Source organism: Anastrepha obliqua, chromosome 2 (genome assembly GCF_027943255.1).
Source record: "Anastrepha obliqua isolate idAnaObli1 chromosome 2, idAnaObli1_1.0, whole genome shotgun sequence".
Taxonomy (NCBI): Eukaryota; Metazoa; Arthropoda; class Insecta; order Diptera; family Tephritidae; genus Anastrepha; species Anastrepha obliqua.
Genome location: NC_072893.1, coordinates 38,210,996 through 38,234,699, shown reverse-complemented (window position 1 = coordinate 38,234,699; position 23,704 = coordinate 38,210,996). Strand labels below are relative to the sequence as shown.

At 40.0% G+C, this 23,704-nt stretch overlaps 1 protein-coding gene across 1 annotated transcript in view; it reads left to right on the top strand.

Moving 5' to 3' along the window:
- Positions 1-1,207: 1,207 nt before the first annotated feature.
- LOC129238782 (uncharacterized) overlaps positions 1,208-23,704 on the top strand; it is a 78,854-nt gene continuing 56,357 nt past the window's right edge. Inside the window, exons 1-2 of the mRNA XM_054873959.1 lie at positions 1,208-1,490; positions 17,760-17,853. Coding sequence (XP_054729934.1) covers positions 1,371-1,490; positions 17,760-17,853 — 214 coding nt within the window. The 5' untranslated portion in view covers positions 1,208-1,370. The remainder of the gene's footprint in view (positions 1,491-17,759; positions 17,854-23,704) is intronic.

Below are 23,704 nucleotides of genomic sequence, written 5' to 3'. Positions count from 1 at the left end.
CTAGTTTTATAGATCATTTAATTTTGGTTTAATAGAGTGCAAGTTTTAAGTACATTCAAAATTACACTGATTTTTCACAATTTTTTAGGTAGCGGTCTTGCGCATTTCCCTATTGGACATAATTTTCGTATATGGAAAAAACATCCTATCCCGTCATCAGAAAAAATTATCAAAAATCAACGCAATTTTTGAAATACTTCAATTTTGTATTTTAGTATACCAAAATTGAATAATATACAAAACTGCGTACCTGAAATTTTTCTATGAATTCCTAGTAAAAATTATGAAAATTTGCTGAACGTTTATAGAATTGTTATAAAACTTGTGTTAAGTTCGAAACCTTAGTTTATATGGTTTTTTTTATTACGAACCATATTTTTATAAACAAATAATTGAAATTATAAAATGAATAAACAAATAGTCAAAATTTCACAATATCTGGTGCACACTTTAGTTTGACGCTGACGGTATATATGATATAAAAAATCTGGAAAATTCTCACAGGTCTAGCTATGTCTTTGCCTCTATTTTATTCTATTACTTTCTTTATGTTACCTCTCTCCTATCCTCCTTGAGAGCTTTACTTTTCTTTTACTTTACTTTCTAGAGCTTTAAATACAATGGCATTTTTAGCCTTAGTGTTTTAGGAGTTACCAAATCTCTCTCTGTTTCCAGGCTCGACTTTTTTCACATTTCAATTTCATATCACATGAAGATATGGCCACCCCCAGCAAATAAATCGCAAAAATCGTTCAATTTTTCCAAATGTACTGGTGGAAGACTAATTCGGTCTTGTAAGCAGACTAAAAATGAAATCAAATACATAAAAACTTCTGCCCCGCTTTCGGTTGAAAAATTATAGTTCCATATTACCAGATTATCTTTGGCCAAGCTAACCTCAAAACAACCGCGAATCAAGTATCACAGAAAGCAGTGTTGTGAGTTAAAATGTTTCCATCTCTTAAAAAAACACGCTCTATAAATTAATATACATACATACTCGTACAAATCTATGCAATGTTATTGTTTGCAAAAAGCGAAAAATTCAATCACAATTGGCAATTTGCTCTTCCTGAGCACCCAAAAGGAAAAACAAATCCTATACAAACACTCAAGTAGTACCGCTTACATTACTCTCACTCACATTCAAGTGCACGCTGCCTACTCTCTCTAACACAACAACTCAACTCAAGCCAAATAACAGATCCATTGCATTATTTGTTTTGTACAGATCCACCCGCAGCGCGGTGATTCGATTTGGGAACCGTTAACCGGCAGTTTTTAACTTAATTTAATTTTAATTACAAGTGTTTTCTGTTGTAGCTGAATATAATTAGATTAAATTTAATAAAATAAATAAATTAATAAATATGAGTGTGAATAATGTATCTTCGGATATGATCGGCAGTTGCGTCGACCCCCAAACAAAGTTGCTCACACATGTATATCGCTTCTCTATATATAATGCCAAATGCAAAATGATCTTGAGGGTAAGTAGTGACTGCATGGCGCAAGTATTTAATATCTGGTGCACTAAGTTGCCACTTGTTGATTTTGCTTAGAAGATTACTTGGTACAAATGTACAAATGATAACTACACAAACGCAGTGACAGTCTTTATGTCAAACTAACCATGCCTTGACATAACCTTGGCAGATGTGGTTGACTAAAACAATTTTGGGTTTGAAGTTGTATTTGGTTTGTTTTCTAGGTTATAACAATACTGGCTGACAATGTAGAAAAATGTGTAAACAACACGAAAACTTCGCGCCAGCCAGATCCATTGTCCTATTTTCATTGTCCATCTGCAGCAGTATGTGGATTATGCGTTAATGTGAGAAGCAAACACAAAGCGCCTGCAGCGCATTTAAATCACTAATAATACTTATTCAAAAATATACTAGGTTGTTCAACAAGTTTTGCGGTTCGATAAGAAAAACAAAATGTATGGTTTCAAGCTTTATTATTCAGAATAGTGTACCTGAACATCAGTACATTTATACCAACGAGATTCTAATTTGTGAATTACATCCCTGAAGTGAGAATCTGTAAGGGCTGCAAAAAACGCTTCCACACTGTTATGAGCTCATCATTGTTGTTGTCGTAGCACTGACAGTCCTTGGCCGGATATAAAGCCGGGTCGTTCCGTTCATCTTTTGATGAATTTTCGGGTCTAGAAACAAAGGGAAGTTGCTCGAAACCAAATCTGGTGAATAAGGTGGATGCTTCAACAACACGAATTTCAATTCATGGATTTTAGCCATTGTCAAAATGCTCGGTGCATTCGCCTGATGAAAAAAAGTTTTTTTTCGCAAACTGTGCATTTTCCTGGAACTTTTTCCTTCAACGGGCCTCAAAGGTTACAATAATATCAAGAATTTATTTTTTCACCAGTTTTGAAATAATCCAGAAAAAAATTCCTTGCGCATCCAAAAAAAAAAAACAAATGCTAACACCTTCTTGGCCGATTTCTGAACACGAGCTCGTTTCGGACCCGAAGAACCAGGTTCACATCACTCTTTAGCCTCTTGTTTTGATTTAGAGTCATGGTGATAGACCCGAATTTCATCCATGGACATGAATCGGCGCACAAAATCCACTTTATCTTTTCGAGAATGCTCTAAATCTTGCTGAGAAATTTGCATTCGAATGTGTTTTTGTACCATTTCTGTTGCTAGCGAATTCAGCAGATGCTTTCCATTTCAATTCAACCGGGCTATTCGGGTCATGTTCTTCGATTTCGATGTAACTCAAATATGTTGCTCTCTGGTCAAAATAATGAGACACGTATTTTTTTGTTCGCCCGAAAAAAAATTGTTTCAAGAGTTTTCGGTAATTTTGTTTTTCAGCTCAAAATCGATTTTTTTTTAATTATATAAGAAAAATTTTTACTTAAATGCACATAACTTAGTCAAAAATGAACCGATTTTAATAATTCTGGGTTCAAAATTATCGTCATTACTTGCACGAACGACTTCGTATAGAAACAATTACAAACAAGTAGTTGAAATTTTTTTATTTAGCAAAAAAAAAAAACAAAAAATAGAAATTTTTTCGAAATTCAATAATTCAAAAAGTGTAATTTTTTTGTTTTTTATAACTCTTTCCAAATCAAGAGGGCACCTCAAACTTCAATTAAGCTGAATGCCCAGTAGCTAAAATGAGTTGTTTTTGAGTAAAAAATCTGTTTCGCACTTTTTGTTTTTTGCTAAATAAAAAATTTTTAACTACTTGTTTGTAATTGTTTCTACATGAAGTCGTTCGTGTAAGTAATGACGATTATTTTGAACTCAGAATAATTAAAATTGGTTCATTTTTGACTAAGTTATGAGCATTTAAAAAAAAATAATTCTTATATAATGAAAAAAATCGATTTTGAGCCGAAGAACAAAATTGCCAATAAATCTTGAAAAAAAAATTTTTTGGGTGAACAAAAAAATACGTGTCTCATTATTTTGACCAGAGACCAACATATTTGAGTTACATCGAAATCGAAGAACATGACCCGAATAGCCCGGTTGAATTGAAATGGAAAGCATCAGCATTCATTGCTCACTGAGCTTTCTGAAACCCAATACTTCAGTCAAAATATTGCTCACACTGCCCAATGAAGTGCCTAGGGCTTCTACTAACTCTGCTTCAGTTATTCGACAATTCTCCAATACGATATCCTGTATTCCTGTATTTTTTCTACTATTTCTCGTGTTCTTGCTGTTTTTAGACATCCTTGACGTATATGATCTTCAAGGCTTATACGACTACATTTAAATTCAGCAACCCATCTTTCAACTGAACTAATTAATGGCGAAAAGTCCTTGTGCATCTTCAACATTCGTTCATAAATTTCCTTTGCTTTTACGCCTTCCAAAAATAAAAATTCAACCACTGCACCGTACTAGATTTTTTCCTTTGTAGAACACACTGTGACACGTCGATTGATTGACAGATTGGAATGGAACTTCACATACGAGTACATTCATATGAGGAGTATGCCAACATAACAAAGAAATATTAAACCTACTAGCAACGGGTTCCCTTATCGAACCGCAAGAGAACGCGTTGAAGTACTCGTATGCGTTCCATAGTCACATGTCTGTTTAAGTATAATTTGTAAGAGTTAATAACGATGTGATTTTTGAAATCAGTTTATCTTAAACTTTAAATGGTTTTTATTACTTACTTAAGGAGTTACATGGGTTTCGTTGGTTCAAAAAATCGATTTATTTTTTTTTTTTGCTTATTAATTTCTACAACATCTCAGGTGTTCGAAATACAATTTACTCGTGCGTGAACGAAGGATTTTGTTTTTTTTTTTTTTTCAATTACAACTATTTAAAGCAAATTTGACCGAAATTTTCATTTTTTTGCAAAAATGTCTGCCAAAATTCCAATTTTTCCTTCGCCTTGCTAGAACGTCTTCGTTCATACGACTGACATGGCTAAGCCAGTGTAGCCGCTGTATTTTTACAGCTTAATTACGTTCAGCTTAATCATGTCCGTCCTATCGTATAGTGCAGAAGCTGGGACGATGACAACATCCATGAGGCATCCAGTGCAGTGGTTGAAAGAAAGATTTCTGAACATTTACACTTTATCGACGGCGGGTATCGTAGGCGATGGTGAAAAAATATCTATTGGCTTCGTTGGCTGGCTCATGTCGTCCAAATAGGTGCAGATAAAGATCTTCTGCGCATTGCAAAGATAAGGTGGACAAGGAGTTGGTTCAACTGGCGCCGGTTAGCACGAGAACGAATGGACGAATGGCGCGCTTTGTTAAACTCGGCCAAAATCGCTTAAGTGGTTATAGCGCCAATCAAGAAGAAGAAGAATGATAACTATATCCATGTCCCTTTATAGCGCATACAGCTCGCTGTTCCAACGTACACGATATTACACACCAACGCGGAGTAGACCAAAGATGTTAAAGGGAATTTTTCTCTCGAAAGCTCCCAAAACTTTCTCATCTGCTGTTGATATCGTCCATACTTCGGCGTCATATACCAAGACGGGAATGATGGGCATTTTCTAGAGTGTCAGTTTGGAGCTTCGAGAAAGAGCTCTTCTCAATTGTCTACTAAGCCCGAAGTAACAGCTGTGGGCAAGGGTTATTCTCCGCTTGATCTCCAGGCTGACGCCTTTTTTGTAGTTGATGCTGGTCGTGAGGCAGGCAAAGTCCTTCACAACTTGGAATTTACTGATTGTCCACACTGACATAATGTCCAAGACGCCAAATGGTTTTATTAAATGATATATTGAATTTTTACATATATTGAAAAAGGTGAGGGAAAATTCTACGCCGAATCCATGACTCACGGGATTACTACCCAAATCCCGGGCTCAAAATGGTCTACTATTATTGGCGTTTGAATGAAATTCGCTCTCATCTCGCGTCAAAGAACAAAAAATTCCAACTATTTTTTATAGGGACATTGAAAACGCCTAAATCTAAAACAAGTTGAAAATTAAAACAAAATTTACCTCGATTTTTTTCTGCATAATTTTCTTTACATTTGGGAAGAGAAATTAAGAGCAGATATAAAATATTTAATTTATTTAATTTTATTTTTAAAAGCTTACATAATAATAAAATTATAAGTAAACTTAGGCAAACGCAGCGCAGCAGAGGCTTTCGCCTGGCTGGTGATGTGTATTGGATCAGATACGATGGAATAGGTCGGTGTCCTTCAGAAATTTGTTAAGTTTTTTAAGGGGGAGGTAGGGTTTAGCGCTAAAAAAAAACACTTTTTTTGTGAATTTTTTACAGAAATATGGCTTAAGATACTTTAATAAAATCAGTTACATGTTATTGTACATCTTTTCAATAAGTTTTTAAAAAATATTAATAATAAAATATTGACAAATAAGCCCATGACAGAGTTTTTTTGGAGATATGTTTTTCGAGAGGTGCTCTGCGGTGCCAATCGGCATTCGTCGTAGAATCATCTGAAACTAAAAAAGTCGAATTTTTCAGTTAAAGTATGACGTAATGCTCCCCCCTACATTAATAAATTTTTTTTTTTTCATTTTTGTAATATAGTTTTGGTGGCAAAAAAACGTAAAACGAGCATTTTTGGCGAAAAATTTCGCCATATTTGTAAGTGAAAAACAACCTTAAAAAAAAAAATAAAAAAAAAACAGTGTAGGGGGGAGGTATTTTTGATTTAGAAAACGTGTGCCAAATTTGAAAAGAATCGGTTGAATAGTTTCGGAGTTGTGATTGGCACCGACTTTTAAGAAGTCGTTTCGGGAAAAACGCGTTTGAAAAAATGACTCTGAGAAATTATCGATGCTCTGCATTCGAGGTAGAGTGCCTACAAAGGCTATAACTTTGAGAGTTCTGCTCCGATCCACTTAAAATTTTGACACAACATTCTTGAAATGATTTACTATAAGATGAGGGAAGAAAAAAAATTTCGATTTTGTGACCCAACCCCCCCCCCCCCCCCCCCTTAATGTTATCTTCAGTGGCATCTTTTAAAAGTAGAAGAGGATCTGTGTTGCTGAAGTGGTGATGCCTTTGAGAAGCAAGTTCTGCGCAGGATACCAGTAGATGATGCACACTGACTGTGCCTTGGCAGAAGGGGCAGGTGTTGGATGTACCTTATTACCCTGTAATAGGTGTACGCTAGTAATTATGGTGTGCCCAATACGGAGTCGTGTGTGTGGGGTAATGTGGTTGGTGGTTACCGATGATGGGTAGGCAGGTTTTGTACGTTTGGGGTTAATATTCGAATAATGGTGTTTATAATACGACCATTCACGAAGTAACTTAGTTTGCCTCTGTTCATGAATAAGTCGGTATATGTCGCTGAGTAGGATGAGTTCTGATGTCACTGTTGGTGTAATGGAAATGTCCTTGGCAATTGTATCTGCCAGTGTGTTACCCTGGATGCCGGAGTGCCCAGGTATCCACATAATTTTGATGCTACTACGATGGGTTATTAGTATGTTTTTAATACAGTCGATGATTTTGCTTGATTTTTTTGTGGTTTTGAATGGCTTGGAAGCAGGACAAACTGTCGGAGCAAATTATATGTTTACCCTTATTTTTGGCGCAGTATTGAACGGCGGTTGCTTCAGCGGTGAAAATCGAGCAGAGTGAAAATAGAAGGCCGTACGCGATAACTTCCTGATTTTTGCATTTTCCCAAGGGAATTCAATCGCAATATTGAGAACTTTGACGTAATGAATAAATATAAAAGAAACAAGTGATTTTTTTTTGGCCATAGCGCCAAAATTAGGGCATAGCACCAATAAAAATGTGTATATTTATATTTTGAGCCATCCTAATATAGGTACATACATACGTGCCTAGACATATCTACATATGTACTATTAACGATTCTTTGCAAACATTTATTGGACAATTGAGTATTAGGCGCATGTAGGCAAACGAATTTGATGTCATAAAGTTGCCGTCAACTGCTGAAGTAGTTAAAAGAGACATAAACACAAAATGCCATTTCCGCCCTCAGCATAGGGCATTTACAGAATTCTCATACCAACGCCACACTGGGCTAACAATGGCTCTACAACCAACCGAGGACAGGCAGAAAGCATCAGCAACCCTTTTTTCCGGTTTGCTCTCATTCTTCTCAGCCTATAAAACGGCAAAGAAGCCATTCTAACCACATGACCGAGACAATAGCAACCAGCAGCAATACCAAGGTCCAATGACCTTCTAATATTAGCAACAACAATTGGGACATGTTAAAAGAGATGTTAAAGTAGTTTTGGGAGCAGTGAGAAAGTTGAAAAGATTAGTGAATTGGCTATTTGAGATGAATGATGGTGAATTGAGAGGCTATGAGTTGGGAGTAGAATCCGAAAATGATACTGACACTAAAAGTAAAGTTCATCGGTTAAACTTATCCGAAACGCTTTAAATTTCTAAGCACAGCATTGAAATCGAAAAAAGACAAAAAAATATTGAAAAACAGCAAGAATTATGCTTGTAAACTACTCAAATGGGAGATAACCAGGAATGAACGCCCAATTATTGAGTATTCATTTTATCACAAGCGTAATGGATTTGATGGCTGGATAGCTTTGATGGAAGGAAATGGTCAACGAGTTGCAGGTGACATAATGACAAAAATGGTTGTGCGTGATGAAAAGTTTGGCAGCAAGTTATGGTAAAATTTATTATGCAATCGAAATTTGCAGGCACTGATAAACGACTACCTTGCCAGACTTTTTCGCTTCTTCACTGCGAGGAATTTACAACTCTTCCCCCACTAAATGCACGGCGAACCTTTTCACCACCTGGACAAAGGAGGTCAAGCTAAAACTAAAGGTGAAAGTCGATGATACACAAATTCCGACGGCTAACAATCCCAAAATATTGCGGCATTTGGAGCAAAGACATGGAAATGTTGCTGTCGACTTTTAAAGCAATAGGCCGACCGGTTCTAAACTATGCTGCGCCTGGCTGGTCGCCTAGAACCAGTGATTCGCAGTGGACGAAGCTTCATACCTGCCAAAACACTGCATTAAGGACCGCGAAAGGATGTCTTATGATGTCACCAATACAACACCTACACGATGAGGCCCATATGCTGCCTGTTAAGAAGCATTACAAATTGCTCAGTAAGCAGTTTCTGCTAGATATACTAGATACTCATGCAGACACCTGCTTTAGCCTGAGCCACCTCCCAGGCACATCAGGAGGCATTTCTTCAACTACACGGACGAGATCTCAGACAAAACAAACAGACAGTTACTGGATCGGGCAGTGTACAGACAGGCTATAAACGACATTCATCGGGAGACTCTCACCACCTTCTCAAGCTCCCGACCCCCGAATGCCGTTATCGGAGTCCAACCACCACCAATCGCAAACGAAGAGCTGCAACTTCCCCGAGAGTCCCGCGTAACCTTGAAAGAATTACGTTCTGGATATTGTAGCAGGTTAAACTCCTACTTATCCAGAATCGACCCCAACATACTAAACATATGTCCAGCATGTTAAGGCACCCCGCACGACAGTAACCACCTTTTCACATGCCCTATTCAACCCACTCATCTAACACCCCTCTGCAGGAGGAGAAGGATTTGGGTTCGCTTGGTGTGTCCAACTGGCGCCGGTTAACATGGTAAAGAAAAGACTTTCGCCCTTTGTTAAACTCGGTCAAACCCGCGTAAGTGGTTATCACGCCAATCACGAAGAAGAGAAAGGCCTTATAAACTTTAGAAATGGAAGTATCAATGAAATCTGTCAATAAAATTAAATGGCTCTTGAAAGGGTAATAACAGATATCCATCCAATGCCCAAAGTGTTAAGGTGTGACCAACATCAATCCTGTGGAATCAGCTGATTTGCTTATAATATAAGGGATACGACAGCGGTTTGTTTACAACAGAGGTCGGAACAAACTAACATTAAGTATGTACGTTGAAGTACCACTCTGGCACTCCCAAAGTAGCACTAAAACGCCGCTTTGATACCATCATGCAGATATCTAGTGAAAGCGAAAGCTGTTTGTGTTGTGAGAAGATTGTTGAGATTTAGGATGGCTCCCTGCAACAGGCTGTCGAAGAAAGATGCATCCAGTGGTCTTAATCGTCTAGCTGTTAAGACATTTTAGATATTTTTTAGAGACATTATTTACAGAGAAAGTGCTCAACAGTGTCTTTCTCTGAAAGGTCCCCACAGCTTCAGTAATGGAGATTAAATGGTAAGCACAGCTTTTCTGCATGTGTCTCGATCGTCCAATGACCTGTGAACACAGTTACAAGTTTGGGAATTGGACATTGTGGAGTCACCAGCACTTTCTGAACCCTCCGTCTATTGTAAAGGTGCCAAATGGTTTAAAAAATAGCACATGAAGAAATGGAGCTCCATCTTTTCTGTACCTTCCTGAAAAATAAGTTGTGCAGTTCCCCTTTAACAATTGCCAGGGGATGCCGAGGACCAAGTAGGAGGTATCTGAGACCAATTCAGTTCCCTTCCTCACAGGCTCATCAACACTTTCATTTGCCTCTATATTTTGATGTCCTAGAACCCAGATCAGAGAAGTGTTACCTACATTCTAAAGATATTTGATCTCCTCCTTACAGGAGTTGACTACTTTGGATCTGCATCATAGCATCAACTGTTAATATCTCCCTCGCTCTCTCATTCCCTAACGTTTTGCATGCATGCAGGATCGCAAAGACTTCTACCTCACTACCAACATTTGACAATTGTAAGAAAATAGATTGGCTGATTTAAACATAGCTCCTGCCCCGACTTCCATTTCCATCTGTGAAGAGGTAAGTAGCTGCCTCGATACAGATTTTCCTCTCATTGTAATCTTGCCTACATGAAAAGTTTGCCCTGGTACGACTCTCAAACTCTAGTTTACGGATAGAGAGATCTGTTCGAAGTTCGGAGAAATACATTATTAATTGCTAAAAAATGCTACCATGACCTTTGAAGGGTTCCCTCCAGAGGCCAACCGTCTTTAACCTGATTGCACTTTGAGGGACGATGGAAATAACATAAAAGTCGATGGGAAGTAAGTGCAAAACGAAATTCTGAGCAGCACTGGGGCAAGTGTTCCGTTGATGCCACTACATGCAGTCCTTTGCAATAGTTTAGTAATATTGTCGCCCTTTCGAAGATCTTCTCATCAATCCAGGCATCTGGATACATCCAAAGAAAGACCTGTGACTTGATTCACATTTGTTTGGCCGCATAAAGATTTGCAAAATCAGCACATCCCCTTCGTTGCCATTTGAAGAACGACTTATAGAAAGAGCTCAGAATACGTATGAAATAAGCGAGCCCAATTGTACGATCAAGTAACCAAATTACTCTTACAATTTTGCTTCGGACCCACCCACGGCTTTCTGAGCCGCAATAAAAGTGCACTACAGGGATCGAAACTCTACTCTTATAAGGCATGCGGTTAGAGATAAGCCACAAGGGGATAATTTTACATCCACATCGCCATCTCAATTGAGGTAATTTATAAATTTTATGTCAACGCGCTCTGCTAGCGGAATATGGCAACTATCTCAGAATTTAGAAGATCCCAATCAGAGTCCGAAAAACTATTTAAAGACGAAAAGTAGGCGAACACCGTTCAAGCTCCACTACGTGAAGTCGGACAGCTCTAGGAGCGCGGAGGTTAGTTTCAGAGATCTACCGAAAAATAATTAACTTTCATGAACAAATTAACTTAACTAAATCGAAATCTGTGATCTTTTGTTTTGGGTTTTTATACCACTTAAGAATGCTTGCAACAAATTTAAACAGAGCAGGTGAAAACAGAGGCTCACTTTGCTCATTTTTTATCTTTCGAGATTTTACTTTTATTTCCTTCCCCGCTTTATGCACGACCGACTGAGGTCGCGCGTTGGGAAGCATCAAAATATCAACAGCAATACAACAAACCAAAACATGCAAAGCGTGCAACAAAAGCTCTCTGAAAGGCAATGCCACGCATTAAGTTGGTCGGCATTTAAGTTGGTCAGTTGCCGTTGGAACGCACGTGAGATGAGAGGATTTTATTTAAGCCTCGCCGGAATATCCTTAACATTAATCCGTAATGTATCCGTTGATTGTAGGCGAATGAGCGCAAGGCCAAGTGTGGCGAGCAAGTGGATAGCAATCAAGGGTGGACAATGGCACACATTTTCTTGGAAGGTGGTGGAAAGTTTTAATGTTTCAAGCGTTACAAAAATATGGGCTGGCAATTTGCAGAGTATACATACAAATAGAAAATGAATAAATAAAGGGTTTAATTTTGTCTAAATAACTAACAGCTAACAACTCTATTAGCGATTTTTAATTTTTTTGAAAAAAAAAATATAAAAATATTTTTTACTTAATAACCTATTTTTTCTAGCCTTCTTATCTCCTTGGTATCACAAGGAACGAATTCTTGATTTTCGTCCAAGTGTGCTCTCTCTTTGGGTAGCCATTTCACCCTAACCTAAGCTTACCTATTTCGTGCCGCAGAGTGTCAAAAAATATATAAAGCTTGTTATTGAGCTGACAGATTTTAAGATTCAGCATCAAAGAAAATCATGATATGTGTTTGGTGGGACTAGGCGGCCATGGTGCACTGGGAAGTGCTCGAAAAGAGCACCACGGACAACAAAGAGCACCACATTGCCCAGCTACATCGCGTGATTGAGACTATTCAACTGAAAAGACCTGATCGACATGGTCAAACCATACTCCTTCACGACAATGCCAGGCCTCATGTTGCACAAGTCGTCAAAGCCGCACTCCAAAAGCTCGAATGGGAGGTCCTTCAGTAACCGCCGTATTCTCCAAACCTTGCGCCGACCGATTACCATCTTTTCCTCTCCCTATCAAACCATATGAAGGGCGTTACCTTCGAGAACAAAGAGGTCCTTAAAAAGTGGGTCAGCAAATTGTTTGACACCAGACCAGACGATTTTTGGCGGAAGAGCATCAACAAATTGGTCGAGAGGTGGAAAGAGGTTGTAAACAGCAACGGCGAATATGTAATTGATTAGCTCATTTAAATAATTTTTTTTTTGTTTAAATAAAAGTCTTCGAATAAACGCTACGAACTTATTCCCCATCCTAATAGATTTTATTATTATAATATTTTTTTATGTCCTTCGCCGATTTTGATTTTTTTACAGTTTTCACAAAAACAAAATAAAAGTGATTTCAGTTCCAATTCCAGTTTCACTATTTTTTTTTTTACTTTTTGTGCTCAAGTTTCATCCGGTGCGCAAACAAAATCAACATTTTTAAAGCAGTCTAATTAGAAGTTCACAGTAATGTAAGGAGAAACAGACTACACGCACTGCAGTGCCTTAACTTTTCCCCCGCTTTTGTTCCCCTTTTTGTTATGGTATGTTTTGAATTACTTATGAAGTAGTGGAAAATGTGTTTGCACATTTAGAGGGAAACGAACAAAAGACACAAACTACGTATGAGTTGCTGCTCAAAATAGTTTTTACGAGATATTTCGTATATATTTTCTTAAAAACAACGACTTTACCAAAACTTTTTTTTCTCCACTATAGATGTTTATACTACATAAAACAGAGTAGTCGGGAGGAAATTTGATCATACATACGTGTATGTAATAACTTTTTTACTTACCAAATTTCTTATGAAATGATTTTATTACAATCTGCTTTGAAATTCTTTTATCTCTCTGTTGTTGTTGGTGTAGCAGTACATTTGCCCTGTCAGTGTAGCGAAATCACCGGTCGTCTTCGTCTACCTCATCTAACGGTAGGCCCAGAAAACTAGCTGTTTCGACGGGTTGGAACCAGAGGGAGACGGGTGTTAGATGAGTGGGTTTAATGGGGCATGCGAAAGGTGGTTAGTGTCGTGCGGAGTGCCTTCACAGACTGGACATATGTTTAATAGGTCGGGGTCGATTCTGGATAAGTAGGAGTTTAACTTGCTACAGTATCCAGAACGTATTTGTGCCAGTGTTACGCGGGACTCTCGGGGAAGTTGGAGCTCTGCGTCTTCGATTGGTGGTGGTTGGACTCCAATAACGGTATTCGGCGGCCGGGACCTCTCACCACCTTGAGAGTCTCCCGATGAATGTCGTTTATGGACTGTCTGTGAGCGTCCGGTCCAGTAGTTGTCCGTTTATTTTGTCCTGGATCTCGTCCGCGTAGTTGAGGAAATGCCTCCTGATGTGCCTGGGAGATGGCTCAGGCTCGAGCAGGTGTCTACATGAGTGAGGCCTACGGTAACACCCTAGCAGAAACTGCTTGCTGAGCAATTTGTAATGCTCCTTAACACGCAGCATATGGGCCTTATCGTGTAGGTGTTGAATTGGTGACATCAAAAGACATCCTGTCGCGGTCCTTAATGCAGTGTTTTGACAGGTCTGAAGTTTCGTACACTGCGAATCACTGGTTCCAGGCGACCAGACAGGCGCAGCATAGTTTAGAACCGGTCGGCCTATTGCTTTAAAAATCGACAGCAACATTTCCTTGTCTTTGTCCCAAGTGCTGCCGGCAAGCTAGTTATTTGAGTACCTTGTTGCGATTCTGTACTTTAGTTGCAATAGCGGTAGTATGCGTTGAGAAGGAGAGCAAACTGTCAAAGGTAATTCCCAATAGTTTGAGGTTGTTAACCGTCAGAATTTATGTATCATCGACTTTTACCTTGAGTTGTAGCTGACCGCCTTTGTCCACGTGATAAAAAGGGTCGCCGTCGATTTAGTAGGGGAGTGTTGTAAATTCCTCGCAATGAAGAAGCGAGAAAGACTGGCGTTTACCTTGGAGCATAGGCCATCAGTGTCATTGCCCAACGCCATTACCGTGCAGTCGTCGGTGTATGAGACCAGGGAGGCTCCCTCTGGTAGCTGGCGGAGTTTCGAAATATAGAAATTGAAAAGCAAGGGTGAAAGGACACCACCCTGCGGTACACCTTGCTTTATTTTCTTCTGTTTAGATGTTTGGTCTCGAATCGACGAATGACGACCACTCAGGTAGTTCGCGGTCCACATCTTCAGTCCTGGCGGGTGTGTCGACTGCATAATGTCATCTAGTAGCGTGGCGTGGCTGACTGTATCGAAAGTTTTTTTTTAGATCCAACACTACTAAGACAGTCCTCTCGCAGGGGCGGTTTTGGTTGAGGCCACGGTTTACCTGGGTGTTAATGACGGTGAGTGCCGTGGTGGTGCTATGCACTCTTTGGAAACCATGCTGGTGAGAGGCTGGGGTCAGGTATCTCGTAAAGAGTGGGAGTAGAAGGGTTTCAAGAGTCTTCACTACTGAGGAAAGGAGAGTTATCGGGCGATAAGACTCCCCTTGGTTGGCGGGTTTCCCAGGTTTCAGTAGTGGGCCCCCTTTTCCCTGCTTTTCACTTATCAGGAATGATAAGAGTGGCCATATACAAGTTGAAGACCTTGGTGAGATATGCTACTCCAGCTTTTTCAACATCAGCATGTTTAGTCCGTCAGGGCTCTCTTCATCATCTTGATTGGTGCGTAACTACCGTGGGGATTTCGGAGTACGTAAGTTCGAATCTCTGTGAAACACCAAAAATGAAGAACACGTTTTTTCTAATAGCGATAATGCAAACCTAAGAATGCATTTCTACCATAAAAAAGCACTTCATAAAAATATCTGCCGTTCGAAGTCGGCTGTACTATAGGTCCCGGAAAAGACTATAAGCGCCAATTATATATACAGGGTTTGATAGAAAAGTAATGAGCCTTCCCGCGCGGAGCGTCTGCCAAGCGATCAACCGAATCGGCTGGTGGGAGAAAATGATCGTTGGACCTTCCCCTTCCACTAGAAACCGGTCCTAGTTCGCTGGCAACAGCAGTACAGTCAACATCGCTCCGTGCGTGAAAGCTGTTTTAAAAGTGTGTTAGGACTTTTTAGTGGCGAAAATGCAGCTATCGTTGGAGCAACGTTACTTGATCAAACTTTGCATCATCTTTTTCGACTCTCGAGGCATCGTCCACAAGGAGTTTGTACCTCCAGGAAGCACTGTAAACACGGCATTTTACAAAGAAGTGCTCCTTCGGCTGAAAAAACCGCGTCGCCCGGGTTCGGCCCGACCTCGTCAACAATTGGACCCTTCATCACGACAATGCGCTGGCGCACACCGCCTTCCTCTACACCTCTGCATTGGCCAATATGGGGGTTCCGGTGCTTCCCCAGCCGCCCTACAGCCCAGACCTGTCCCCTCCGGACTTCTTCTTGTTCCCGCGCCTGAAAAGAAAGCTGAAGGGGAGGCGTTTCTACTCCTTCGAGGCGATCAAAAAAACTGTGACAGCCGAATTGAACGCGATTCCGGCGGATGAGTTAAAAAAATGTTTCCTGCAGTGGAATGACCGCTACCAGCGATGTATTGACTCTCAAGGGTCCTATTTTGTACAATATTAGTTGTATAAGCCAAAAGGTTTAATAATAGTATAATATATAATAATAATAAAATAGAAAATTGTTCGATGTTTATTAAATTTAATAAAAAAAATTTATTCGACTTGTAAACTATATTTACCACTGCAGAAAGAACAAAAGCAAAGCTTGCTGAAAAAATATAGAAACAAATAGTTTTCTCACCAAAATATGCTCACAGCTCAAATGGTGCAGTGTACTTTATATTTTCTCTGAGAATGCAATAACGGTGAAATGTATTTTTTTCTGTTTAGCTTAGCCTCTTAAGTCATTCGCAAAAACTTTTTGTAAAGAAAAGTTGAAGAAATTTAAATTTTTTAAAATGGGAAAACGGACCTCATTTGAGAGAGGGAAGACGTTATTCGTCATTATAAAGAGGGCAAAAGCCAGCAAAAAATTGGAAAAATTTATGCTATTAGTTCCTCAACTTTCCAGCACATTATAGAAAGGTTTCGCCACGAAACAGGATAGAAGATAAAAGCAAATCTGTGCCAAATAAAATATTTAATGATGCAGATAAGAGGTGAATTGTTCGCAAAGTTAAAGAAAAACCCGATTGAAGCGCTCCAAAATTAACGAACAAAGTCGAAAAATACGTAGGCAAGATCTAAAACCCTGAAACTGTTCGTAGAGTTCTGCGCAAGAAAATATTCATGGAAGAACTGCCCGAATTAAGCCGTTGATTAATGCTCGTAATAGAGAACAAATAATATAATTTTGCAGACAACATTTGAACAAAGACATTTCGTTCTGCAAGTCTGTTGTTTTTTTTTTTTGTCAACGAAAGCAAATTTAACCTTTTCAGGTCTGATTGGACGTCCTGTATTTGGAGAAAATCAAACACTGCGCTTCAAACATGTAATTTACGCTCTACACTTAAACACGGCGGGGGCAGTGTGATGATATGGGGTTGCATGTCCTATTCAGGTGTCCGACATTTAACATTTATCGAAGAAAACATAAATAAAGAGATAAAATTAGCATTAGGGATTCGTTTAGGTTCTACCAAGAAAACGATCCTAAGCATACGCCTGGTATTGTAAAATCTTGGCTTATCTGAAACCGCCCACAAGCAGTACAGACACTTGCACAGAGTCCAGATCTCAATGTTGTTGAGCATTTGTGGTCAGTTATGGAAAATAAAATAAGAAACCACAATATTTCTAATGCTTTTGATCTGAAACGGCCACTACAGGAAGAATGGGAAACAATTAGTTCCGATTACACAGCAAAACTTGTACAATAGAATCTGTGAATTCCCGATTAAAAGCTGTTCTGAATCCCCACTAAGTATTAGCCGTAATCATGAAATCGAAATATTAAAGTGTTTATGCTTTTTCAATAATTTTAATTTATTATAGTGCATCATTTAAGCTGTGACCTCAAAACTGTAACTGAATTATTTTAATTTGCCATATCTGTCTTATGAGGAAACATTTTTTGCTATTTTTTGTTATTTAATAAAACATGTTATTTAACAATAAAAAATATAAAATTTTTTTCTGTAATGGAAATAGCATAAAATAGTTTTGATATTTTAATAATTTTTTTTGGCTGCACCAAATAAGCTGTGAGTCACTGTGTATTTTCTTTTATGATTTATGTCTCATTTCAACTGCACAGCATTCCTTTTTCTCTCACTTATTTTAATGTTTTCTATCTGTTTTTGCATGCCGATGCTCTGAAAACTACACCCGGACATGCCACATTTTCATTTTGCCAATTGCTGCACTTCACATTGGTCTTATGGCTAACTCGCATGACATCGGCTGAACCGGCCAATGCATTTAATTTAACACTTTTAAAAACAATGACTGACCATCAACGTTCATTGAGGCGACATCGGTGTTTGGACTAACTAATAATTCAAATACACAAACAAATACCATGGATGTATAAAATTCCAGGTCATATCCTATGGCGCTAGCATCTACTCCCTAGATATGCCGTCTGCTAATAAGACACCAACAGATGTTGTTCTTGGTTATAACAGTCTCAATGGTAAGTGTATAATTATACTTATTTATTTTATAATTATACTTATTTATTTTAGAAATGAGGCTTTACCTGAAAAACTTTACAATCTTTTATAATACATCGATTGGTTGCTTACATTGAATGACTTCAGCCTGTATACTGCAGCATAATTTCTTATTGTCCAGAGGGTGTACAATATTTGAAAAAACTGTTTATGTATTTTTTTATGGAACTCAGATTTACCGATAAATTTATAAAAATTAAATTATTTCGCTTGCTTTATAACAAAAAAAATTAACAAACCAACAAAAAAGTGGTGTGATAAAAGTATGTTTGAGTTCACTCAAGCACAGCAAACATTGAAAAAGTGCCGTTATTCGAAAATTACAGTTAATAATTCCTCGTTACATTTACAGTCCTCTATTACTTACAGACATACATGTGACCACACATATATATGAAAATAGAGAACGAGCCGACCGCCCAAAGACCAATCCGAGAATTCTTCCTCTTAATTGGCGCAATATTCACTTACGCGATTTTGGCCGAGTTTAACAAAGCGCGCCAGTCGTTTCTTTTGAACAACCTAGTTTTTAATGAACTACTTAAATTGTGCGTTTTAAAGTTAGGGCGGAGTCAGCTATTGACGAAGGTCATACTTAGCAACCCCGATGTTGATATCGAGACCGTTCTCCTCAGTCATGGCTGAGGTCTTGGAAAGGTCATTAGCTGTACTCAGTCGGTGGACTGAAAGTTGCGGCCTCAGAAAATACGAAACACTATGGACCAGAAAACCTAAACCTCCTCGTTTTATACTTCTTAGATAAAATATTAAATAAGTTAAGTATCTAAGAGTGACACTTGACTCCCAACTCCATTCAGAGCTACACATTGAAAATCGGGTAGAGAAGGCCAGCAAGCTTTTTGCTCCTGCAAATCTGTGTTCGGCAAAAAATGGAGACTCAAGCCACAAGTCGATCTTTGGATGTACAACGTAGTCCTCCTGCCAATTAGAGCGTACGGATGCTTGGTTTGGTTGGAAGCTCTTCAAAAGGGCTACAATATCAATAAACTGGGGAGAATTCAAAAGACTGATTGTATTGGCATCACCGGAGCATGTAAAGCTTGTCCCAGTGCTCCCCTTAATGTCATTTTGCACTTACTTCCCAACGACTTTCACGTTACTTCCATCATTACTTAAGGTGCAATTAGACTGAATGAGGTTGCTCTCTCAAGGCAATCATTCAAAAGACATTTTTAGGCAGTTAACACCGTATTTCTCTAAACTTTGATATTTCTCTCTATCCGCAAACTGGAATTTGAGGGTCGTTTCAGAGCAATCCAATCTAGGCAGTATTGGAACGAGGGGAAAATCGCTGACAGCTCCAAGATGGTTTTTCAGGCATAAGTCTTTACAGGCATGCAGAATGCTTAGGGATTGCGAGAACGAGGGAAATATCGAAATTTTTTGCCGCGATCAAAGCTCTGATGATGCCATGATGCAGATCCAAATTGGTCAACTCCTGTAAGGAGGAGATCAAATCTTTTGGGTGTGCAAGTAATATTTCTTTGATCTGGGTTCAAAGCCATAGAAATGTGTACAGAAATGAATTTGCTGGTGAGCTTGCCAGAAAGGAGTCCACTAAATTGGTTGCAGAGGTTACCTAAACGGGAATCGCACAACTTATTTCTCAGGAAAGCACAGATTCATTTCTTCGGGTCGTATTTCGAAAATTCCTAGGCCGAAGAAGGAGAATTAAGGAAGTTCAGGGGACTTCACCCCACCGAATTTCCGAACATGTAGAAAAGCTAGGCTTACCACTTAATCCCCATTAGGGGTCAGTGGGGATATTTCAGAGACGAAGACTATTAAGCACATTCTCTGTAAATGGCCGGACTTGCTAACCAGACGATTAGGGTCACTGGGTGCTCCTTTCTTCAAAGGCCTGGTGCAGAGCTCTCATTGATTATACTTTTGCTCTTTCAGGGACAACCGCGCTTGTCGAATGAGTCTTGTCGTCAATTAAAAGCATCTGAAAAACCGAGGTAACCCACTCGCAAGTCAAAACGCTGAAGTCTATCTTGTTTACTTAATATAATTTTAAACAAAACTGCTAAAGTTTTACGATTATTTGAAAGATATACTGCATTTGTTGAAGAAAATTTCATCGCAGCAGAAGTATCGTGAGGACGCTTCGAGCGCGACTACTTTACACGAAAAAATATATATGTTTTTTGCAGATTTTGAAGTTTAGAAGCATTGGTGAAAGGTGAAATAAAGTCTGTGTCTACATGTTTTCTTCCTAACTACTCGTCAAGACGTGGAATGAGTTTGTAGGTCCAACGCTCGTTTTGTGACTGATTCCACCGCTGCTGCCACAGACTAACTGTCAGCAAACACTCAGCTGCTTTTTGTTCTGATGTGGGCCGAGCTCTCCTTGCACGTTGTTAGAGCCGGCGGTAGCCTTTCCGCTATTGCACAGATTGCGTCATCAGTTCTATACGCGCAAGCGACACGTAGCGCGTCTTACCTGTGTTACTTCTCGTAGATTGGACTTTTTGGTTCCTGCATAGATGGGTGCTGCATGAAGGATTATGGAGTCCGCAATCAATGACAGTAGTCGCTTGCAATTAGCTGGACGATCTCCTATATTAGGAAGGGTTCGCACTAGAGCACCATTCACATAAGTCGCTTTGGAACTTGCATTTATTAAATGCTGCCTTAGACAATGTTTTGTGTCGATTCAGATTCCAAAATATGATTTGATCGCCGCCAATGTTCAGCGCAATGAACTTTCACTCTCCGCCACTTATTAGAACTGCTAATTCTAACTTGATATTGACATCATCGGCCTTAACAACCGCGCTGTTAGTTCTGCCTTCTCCAAACTGGATAAAGAGGCAAAGCGAATGGGTTTGGTGGTGAACGAGGACAAAACGAAGTACCTCCTGTCTTCAAACAAACAGTCGGCGCACTCGCGTATCGGCACCCACGTCACTGTTGACAGTTATAATTTTGAGGTTGTAAAAGACTTCGTGTATTTAGGAACCAGCATTAACACCGATAACAATGTCAGCCTTGAAATCCAACGTAGAATCTCTCTTGCCAACAAGTGCTACTTTGGACTAAGTAGGCAATTGAGCAGTAAAGTCCTCTTTCGACGAACAAAACTAACACTCTGCAAGACTCTCATCATGCCCGTCCTAACGTATGGCGCAGAAGCTTGGACGATGACAACATCCGATGAAGCGACGCTTGGAGTGTTCGAGAGAAAGATTCTGCGTAAGATTTTTGGACCTTTGCACGTTGGCAACGGCGAATATCGCAGACGATGGAACGATGAGCTGTATGAGCTTTACGACGACATAGCGCAGCGAATAAAGATCCAGCGGCTTCGTTGGCTGGGTCATGTCGTCCGAATGGATACAAACGCTCCGGCTTTGAAAGTATTCGATGCGGTACCAGCTGGTGGTAGCAGAGGAAGAGGAAGGCCTCCTCTGCGTTGGAAAGATCAGGTGGAGAAGGACTTGGCTTCACTTGGTGTGTCCAATTGGCGCCGGTTAGCACGAGAAAGAAACGACTGGCGCGCTTTGTTAATCTCGGCCAAAATCGCGTAAGCGGTTATCGCGCCAATTAAGAAGAAGAAGAATTCTAACTTAGCCTTGCTAAGCCATCGTTGCCTTTAAGTCGTCGAGTTTCCGATCGACTACTACCAGGCCATTATCATCAGCTTCACCTTCAGAATTGCATCTTGCATTGGCGTTGCACCAAGTTGATCCCGTTTATCAATAAGTGATGACTTTATCAGTATGTCACTCAATTTATATTAATATGTGAGACTATTCGGATACTCAGCCAGCAGAAGAAAGTAGTTTCGAGCCGTTCGATAATTGCTAAAACGCCTGTAGAGCTCAAATATACCTTCGAAAGAATTCACTATTGAAATATTAATAAAGCAAGGATTTTATTTTGTTAAATACTTTTAATTACTTTTTGTTCTCTACAAAGAGATAAGAACCAAAGAGGAACATCAAGCATGAGTAATCTTATCGCTTAATAACTCTCTTTTCCCCAGTAGTGAAGACGCTTGAAGCCCTCCTACTACCACTCTTTACGAAACACTTGGCCCTAGCCCCACATCAGCATGGTTTCCGTCGAGTGCATAGCACAACCACTGCACTCACCGTCATAAACGCTCGGATAAACCGTGGACTTAACAAAAACCGCCCTTGCGAGAGGACTATCGGTGGACCTGGAGAATGCTTTCGATACAGTCAGCCATTCCACACTACAAGATGACATTTATCAGCCAACACCCCCGCCGGGGCTGAAGAGTGGTCTGCCAACTATCTGAGCGGTCAACACTCGTCAGTGATTTTTCGCGCCCATACCTCCAAACAGAGGAAGATTAAGCAAAATATTCCGCAGGGTGGTGTCCTTTTTCCCTTGCTGTTAACTTCTACATCTCGAAACTTCCCCAGCCACCAGAGGGAGTCTCCGCGAACACATACGCTGACGACTGCACGATAATGGCGTCGGGAAATGACATCGATGGTCCGTGCTCCAAAGTGAACAACTACCTCACTGACCTTTCTCGCTTTTTCACCGCGAGGAATCTTCAACCTTCCCTCCCAAAGTCCATGGCGACCCTTTTTACCACGTGAACGAAGGAGGTCAAACTGCCCCTGATGGTAAAAGTCGATGACACACAAATTCCGACGGTAAACAATCCCAAAGTTTTGGGTGTAGCCTTCGACAGTTTGCTCTCCTTCCCTGCGCATACAACCGCAATTGCCACTAAAGTCCAACATCGCAACAAGGTCCTCAAATCGCTTGCCGACAGCACTTGGGGCAAAGACACAGATTTGTTGCTACTGACATTTAAGGCAATTGGCCGGCCGATTCTGAATTATGCTGCGTCTGTCTGGCCGCCTGGAACTAGTAACACACAGTGGATAAAGCTTCAGACATACCAAAACACTGCCATTCGGACAGCGACGAGCTGCCTCCTGATGTCCCCATTACAACACCTTCGCAACGAGGCCCATATGCTACCTGTCAGAGAGCATAACAAGCTACTCAGCAGGCAGTTCCTGTTGGGGTGCTACCGTAGGTTTCACCCTTGCAGACAACTGCTTGAGCCAGAGCTGGCAATAAGCACGTCAGAGGACACCTACTACACTACGCCGACGAGATCCAGGACAAAACCAACAGAGAGCTGCTGGATAAGACAGTGTTTAGACAGACATTAAACGACATTCACCGGCAGATTGTTACCACCTTCATAAACTCCCGTCAAGTGAATGCCGTAATAGGAGTCCAACCACCACCTACAGCAGAGGAAGAGCTCCAGCTTCCCCGTGAGACCCGCGTAACACTGACACAATTACGTTCTGGATATTGTAACAGGTGAAACTTCTACTTATCCAGAAATGACCCCGACATACCTTACTTATGTCCGGCATGTGAAGGCACCCCGCACGACACCAACCACCTTTTCACATGACCTTTAAAACCCACTCATCTAACACCCCTCTCCTTCTGGACCCAACCTGTCGAAAGAGCATGTTTCCTGGGCCTACCTTTAGATGAGCCAGACGAAGACGACCGATGATATACTCTACAATGGCGGGGCCTCTCTTACTACAATACAACAACAACAACAACATCAAGCATGATGTGGCTGGTAGAGAGCACACTTGAACTTACTTTTCACAAATAAAACGGTATCCTTGCACCAATTTTTTTAAACACACGCAAAGTAAATGAGTGAAATATCATTATTTAATTTTCGTACAAAATTTTTTTTTCGAAATGACCCAATTCCAGCAGGCGATTAGAAAATATTCGAGAAATATTCCAGAAACCTATGAG